General features: G+C 34.7%; 1 protein-coding gene across 3 annotated transcripts in view; it reads left to right on the forward strand.

Moving 5' to 3' along the window:
* The window catches only part of LOC134844306 (potassium/sodium hyperpolarization-activated cyclic nucleotide-gated channel 1-like), a gene marked incomplete at its 3' end in the record, with an annotated part of 64,054 nt that extends 57,226 nt beyond the window's left edge, over positions 1-6,828 (forward strand). For all 3 annotated transcript variants that reach the window (XM_063860937.1, XM_063860936.1, XM_063860938.1), the window contains 3 exon segments: positions 31-180; positions 2,838-3,056; positions 6,682-6,828. In XM_063860937.1, the coding sequence (XP_063717007.1) occupies positions 31-180; positions 2,838-3,056; positions 6,682-6,828 (516 nt within the window).
* Between the last annotated feature and the right edge of the window lie 289 nt (positions 6,829-7,117).

Consider the following 7,117-nt stretch of genomic DNA (forward strand, 5'->3'; position numbering starts at 1 on the left):
GTGGTTAATTCATTTATTTTATGCTTGCAGTTCTTCAATTTGGCGAGTGCGGCGTTCAAAATAGTGAATTTGATTTCGATGATGGTGCTGATAAGCCACTGGAACGGATGTCTCATGTTTCTCATCCCCCGCCTCTACGATTTCCCGCCCGACTGCTGGGTGTCACGTGACGGACTACATGTTAGCAGTGCTCTTTTTAGTTTTTCTTTTCTGTATACTACTTATGTTTTGTTTATGAATATTAGATTATTTGAACCCTACTTGAACCGATAAACCCGACAAGCTCTGTCAAAGCAAATGCCACAGGATGATAGCGGTAAAATGCAAATGTTATGATGATGTTGATTATCGCCATTTTATTGCTTTTATTTTACTCAAAAGTTGTATGCAGCATTAAATTTAAACGGGCGAAGCCTTGATCGGACGAAGCCTTGAAAATTTTGACTGCCTTATTTGAAAGTCTATGAAATAGTGTTCGCTTGAAAAAAAACTGATGAAATTCTTACAAAAATTTGAGACTTGTTTTTGAAAACCATCCCACCACACGCTTTATAAACTACAAAGTGATATGTTTTGCATAAACCAAAGTTTTGAACAGACCAAATATCATGCCCTCTTAAATTGGAACGATTTCTAAAGCGGATTAAAAAAGCCGATTACGAATTAATAGCCCGAAATTTGCAATCTTGAACCCGCCTTCAACTTTACGAAAAAGACTGCTCTTTTCAAGGCAAAGCCTTTAATATTTTGACACTCATTAGCTGACCTCGAATAACTTTTACTCAAAAAAATTTCTGACAAATTATGAGTTTTAAAGCGGATAATATCAAACTAAAAAAAGTGTTAAGATTTGAGTAGTGAGGAATTAATTCCAATCAGTTGTGCGGGATAGCTTGCCACGTGCAAGTAAACCGTGTTACGCTTTCAGGATTCTTAATAAAACTTTCAAGGGGAGCATATATTAGTCCAGAGCATGGCCAAATTGGCAATTTTCAAACTCCCAAAGCTTTGCAAATGTGATCGGAGGTAAAAAAAATCTTTTAAATTTGATTTTGGGAGTCAATATCTTCTACAGGGCATAACAATTTTTTTGTTAAGAAATATTATTTTGATCGCCGAAAATTGACTGAAACAAACCACAGTTAATATCTTATTAAACAAACCAAACATAAATAGTCCGTTTTTTTGAAAATTGGAAAAAAAAACTAGCAGAAGAACTACTGCGCAAAAATTTGTCAGTAAACTGTCAAAATTTACCAGTAAAAAAGTCTGGAGAAAAATTTACTCGAGCATAAATAATCAGTTTTTTTTCTTCGAAAGTGGAAACGATAAGTATAATTGATGAAAATTTTTAACATAAAGCCATATATCAAACATTTATGACGTTTTCTCAAGCATGAAATAATTCATGTATAGCAATACGACCGTTTTGTTCCGACTCTGGAAGAAAGTGGGGAATATTTATGCTTGTGGTTGGTTTTTTTTCAATTAAAATTTTCGTTTTATTAACTGAGCGTTTATGATGAAAATTTTTATATCATCAGAAATTTATTGTTGTCTGAGTTAACGCCTGTAAACAATTTTTTATTGAGTTATGTGGGTTTGAAAAAATTCATCTTGGCCAATTTGGGATATATTGCGTTCTTACAACACGTGTAAGAGGCAAATTAAATTGTTCCAATTTGGTTTGAAGCGAATTATTTGGTCTTATTATTAGGTTACAGGACGCTAAAGGCATCTTTTTTATACTTTACATAGATTGTTGAGGTATATATACTAAGAAAAAAAGAAAAAAAGACAACATTTGTTCTTTCTTCTGGTGGTTATATTAATTTTTAACAATAAACTTTTTTATTGGCTTTGAAGTGCAGTCGGACTGCTTGTGTCCGATTTCATTCTTGATGAAAAAATTCTTAGTAATTTTGTTATTTTTTGAACATCAGACGCGAATTTAGAGTGCTTAGATGAATGCGTCCTCTCCTCAATAATTCAACACCCTCGCCGCCGAAAGATTTTGGTATACTGATTTATGAAATCAATTTGCCGCCAATCAAAACTAGTTTTGAGGAACCGAACTTTTCGTCCGTAATTGTTTGCTTACTTTAAGTGATTACGTCTCAAATGGCATAATTCCCAAATGGCATAAAAAATGAAAAATTTCCCAAATGGCATAAATTTCATGCAACAGTTGCATTTAGAAAATCGAAATAACTTTTTCGTGAACAATGTGCGTGAAAAATGTGGTCAAGTTGTCATTTTAAATGCTGATTGATTTTTATCTTGAAAAAATTGTATTTTTTTTTATCAAAAGCGCGAAGCATAAGCTTGCAGTTATTGATAAGCTTTTTGTGGTCAATTGTCGCTCATTTTTTGTTTAGAAGCAATTAATTCCAAATTTTGTTGACATGTTTTCGTTCCTGACAAATGTTAGAATTTGAAATTGATAGCCACTGTTAGAATTGCAAAGAAAACATGAAATTTATGCGATTTCGGAAAAGTTTCATTTTTATTCCATTTGGGAATTATGCCATTTGGGAAGTTACCCTTTAAGTGCGCGCCCCAAAAATGCAATTTTTTGGTCAAAGCCCTCTAAAAAGTGCCAAAAACTGAATTTTTTGCGCGTTTTTATGAAAAAAAAATTGACTGGTACTCAAACTTTTGCTCAAGTCGATTAAAAAATTCTAAAATATGTCCGAAAATTTTTTTGCAAATTCTATCGAGAAAAACCAAGATCTTTCCCTGTTGAAAAAATTTGAACAATGGATATGTGTTTTTGTTCTGCTTTTTACTGCGATGAGGCGCTCGTGAAGTGTTAAGTAGGCCTTTTGTTGTTTCAGGGAAAGGAGTGGCAAGAGCAGTACAGCTGGTCTCTGTTCCGCGCCATGTCCCACATGTTGAGTATAGGCTACGGCCAGGAGCCCCCTCAGTCCCTCACCGACCTCTGGTTCGTCATCATCAGTATGCTAAGTGGGGCTACCTGCTACGCCCTGTTCATTGGCCACGCCACGAATATGATACAGCAGTTCGACAGTTCCAGGAGGCTATTCGCCGAGAAGGTCAGTTAGCCGATATATGTAAAGCGTAATGGGGGCGGGACAAATGGCATATTACGAAATGGAAAGGAACTTTGTATCGGGCACGTTTTTGCATGGAAATCGGGTCTTACAAAAAAACATCGCACGAGTTTGGATTGCAATAGAAAAATTCTAAATTGGTTACTTAGACTCGAACTGAAACGGTCAGATAATTTTTGATTTTCGGAATCTACTTTTAATAGCAAGGCGGTATTTTTCTCGTTACTTACAACGTCAATTTAAGAGAGAAAAGTTTGAATTATTCTTTTTATGCGATAATTAAACTGTTACAATGAAATTCTTGACACTTATTTTCACTCTCTTCCTCGTTCTCTCGGCACAGAAAAAGAAGATAGAAAAATAAAGACAAATTTTAGCTTTTTAATGAGTAAATAGCATCTTATGATATATCTCAATTCGAACCAACCATTTAGAGTGAAAGCCATTTTTGGGTTTGCTGCAAACTGATGTCATCTTTTGTTCAGAAGAGCTTAAAAAATCAATTTAGTTTAGCAAAAGAGGTCGATAACGCATTCAAATTTTTAAGAGAAAATAAGCCTTCCTAATGAAATGGTAGATTGATTTTGAAGCATATGTTACAAAGTTTATCTAATCTGCGCGAAGCTTGATCTGACTGCCTTGAAAGTTGCCTCGAGTTTTCTTTAAAAAAAAAGATTTTTTTTTCTTGGATTATCTTGAGTTTTAACTAACATCATTATTTTATGCGCCTATTAGCGAACCAATGGGACAATGCGCTTGCTTCGAGTGACTTCGGAATGAGTTCGAGTGCGGATTAATACTCCGCAATCAATTTTTTTGTACCGGCTGATTGAGCTTTCTAGACAAATGGATACAACCCAACCAGCGCATAAGTCTCGACAAATTGACCAAACCGTCGTTGTTCAAACCCCTTACAAAAACGATTGCAACTGGCCGTCTTTTTTCAATTTCGATTCAGAAGACACAAACTTTTAAGGAAACTCCCCGTTTAACCGTCGTTGAAATGTACCCTGCAAACAAAAATCAATTAGAATTTTTTCTGAAGGACTCATTATTTTTTTGGTTTTATTTTTTAATGCAATTCAGTTATCCAAAAATGGTCTAAAACCTGTTTTCTGTTTCTTAAAAAAACAGACTAGACGACAGTTTTTTCAAAATCTCCGTTTTTCGGATTTTTTTTTGGAATCAAATAATAATTTGAAAGAATTCAAGGCCGTGTTATTCTCATATGGCACCAAGTTCATTTTCCCTCTTCCCTAAGCAATATGGATTGGTGGAAAAAAATTGACCTTATTTGGGGTTTTTAGCAAACCGGAACCAAGGACTTTAGGCGCAGCGCTCTGCAAACTTAGGGAGGAAAAAATTAAGTTAGTTTATCCGGCTTATTAAATCATCAGGTATCTTTGATGCTTTAATTATGTTGGAAAAAGGCATAGAGGATGCTATTTTTTTCAAACAAAATTGATGAGATACGCACCAATTTAGGACTCAAGAATGCATGAGTACCAACAGAAAGTTATGGATCTGCGATTACTATGTTTACTTTTTGTTCTTATAATGCTTCGAAGTTAAAAAGTTTCTAAACTGAATATTCAAAAAAAAACTATTGGATGAAAAAAGCGCAAAAAAAAACATTTATTGCTTGCGATAATTTGTTTTAATTTGATATTTAGGCCTAAACATGTCGTCATTTTCATCCGAGCAATTTTTTGGGCGGTTAAAAGGAGGCAGCTGTAAATTCTCCCTTTATAGCGGGCTTTCAAAGCAATCCTAGCTTTTTTAAGAGCATGATGCGGAGCTTTTTTCTTTTAATTATAGTTCCGACCATTTGAAATGGAAAGGAACTATGTATTTGGGTCTGTTTTAGTTTTTTCTTGTTCCAACCATTTAAAAAATGGGGAGCAACTTTGCCTTTGGGTATATTTTTTGTTTTTCATGCAAAATCAGCTACTAAAAGTAATCATCGGAGAGTTAAGTGATATATCATTTTGAAGCCTTTTCAGTCGTGATTTGAACGTCTAACGTTATCAAAACATTTTCAAAAAACTTTCCCAACAGTGAGAAAAACTGGTTTGAAAATTTTGATGTTTCGTCTAAGTTCGAGTGAGCCAGTAGCCTTACAATAGTTTAATTTGATAGCTTAAAAGCTTACAGTTGCTTAATTTAAGCAGTTAAAACTCATTTTTACTCAACTCAAATTGATTTTTTGATTGTTTTGAGTATCTAAGCGCCTTTCTGGTAACAAAAACGTCAAAACTGCAAAAAAAACTGCAAAAAAAAACAAAAATAACCGGCTCTGCTTGTTTTTTTTCTTTGTTTTTCACGTAAAATCAAGTACCACAAACAGTCATAGGACTGGTTTGAGTGATATAACAGCTAAAAGCTCTTTCAGTCGCGATTCGAACTACTTTAGAAAAAAAAATCCAAAAAAAGTTCCCAGTGTTGAGAAATGTCGGTTTCAAAGTTTCCAGATTTTTGTCTTAATTCGAGCGAATAAAGCAAGTGAGCAGGCTTATCTTGTTTTTCGCGCAAAATCAGGTTCCACAAATCATGGTCGGACTGGGCTGAGTGATATATCATATTAAAGCCCTTTCAGTCGTAGTTCGAACGACTTCAAAAAATTTTGAAATTTTTTTCCCGGTGTCGGGACAAACCGGCTTCAATTTTTTGCTTTTTGTCCATTTACGAGTAAATGAAGTGATGATAACCTTTTTAATTGGTCATTTAGACAAAAAATGCTGTTACATTTTTAAGAGTGTGTATAGTTTTATCATCACCCCGCATACAAAAAACGACACTAAATTGAAGAACCTAATAAATTGAAGCACTTTTATTTGTAGTTTTTATGAATATGGTCGGACCATTCTGTGCTACTTGCACAGCAACGGGCTATTCTTGTTTTTTTTTTGAATACTAACACGGTTAACTTTCTTGAACTAATAGTTAAAGCTAAGTTGTTGGCAATATAATTTTCGGTCAACGATAACGATTCTGAACAAAGCATTTGTAAAAAAAAAAAGTAATTAAATTAAAATAAACCGTTGATGTCGTTTAAGTTGGTCAATGTCGCCAATATTGTCAACAATTTGGTATCAACAAAAACAAAATTGTTTATTTTTGGCCAATGATGGTTCAAGTTCTTAACGGGAGTTTCATGGTCGATTTTTTTTCTCGACTTGCCCAGCTTATCAAAAATGCTGTAAACAACATACCATCTTGCTAAAATTGTCTACGACGAGGGGCATTTTTTAAGAAAAACTGTCCAAATCTAAAACACCATTATTAAGCATTTTTGGAAGGACTTGTCCCGAAAAATATTACATATTTACGCAAAGATGCATGTTGAATGTTCAACGGTCAGTCGGTCAAAGATATATGTTAAAATAGTACTAAAACCGTTTAGTTAGTTAGTTGGTGACCCTCTGGTTAGTGACAGGGTCGAATTTCCCAAACCGCTTTTGCCGTGGGGCATTATATGGGAGACGGTCCTATTTTAGCAGAGTAATTTGTGTATTGTTCCCTTCAGAGAATGGCCTAGTTTCAAACAAGATATGAACTTCGACGTCACCACGTGATTGTGAATTCACCTATTTTTGACTTCATTTAGATGCAGCAAATAGAAGAGTACATGGCACATAGGAAGCTGAACCCCGACCTGCAGGTGAAAGTGCACAACTACTACGAGTACAAGTACAAGGGCAAGATGTTCGACGAAGACATCATACTCGACGAAATGAACGAATGTCTACGAGAGGTGACATCCTTTACATTAACCAAACCTGGCCAATTAGCCGATCGCGCCTTATTCGCTTAACCGATAACTAATTGAGCAATATTGCTCGAAGGAGCAGAATGCTCAATTGATTCTAGTTAACTCCTGAAAATGAACCATTTTTTCAAATTAAATGGTGGGTTTTGTCATTGTTTATATGCAATATTTTTTAGACCTATATTTGCTTATTTGCTTCAAAGCTTCCTTAGTTTACTTTAAAAAGCGAGCAGCTAAAGAAGTACGTTTGTTGGGTTTTTTGTTCATTCTTCTG

This window comes from Symsagittifera roscoffensis, chromosome 4 (assembly GCF_963678635.1).
Source record: "Symsagittifera roscoffensis chromosome 4, txSymRosc1.1, whole genome shotgun sequence".
Classification (NCBI taxonomy): Eukaryota; Metazoa; Xenacoelomorpha; order Acoela; family Convolutidae; genus Symsagittifera; species Symsagittifera roscoffensis.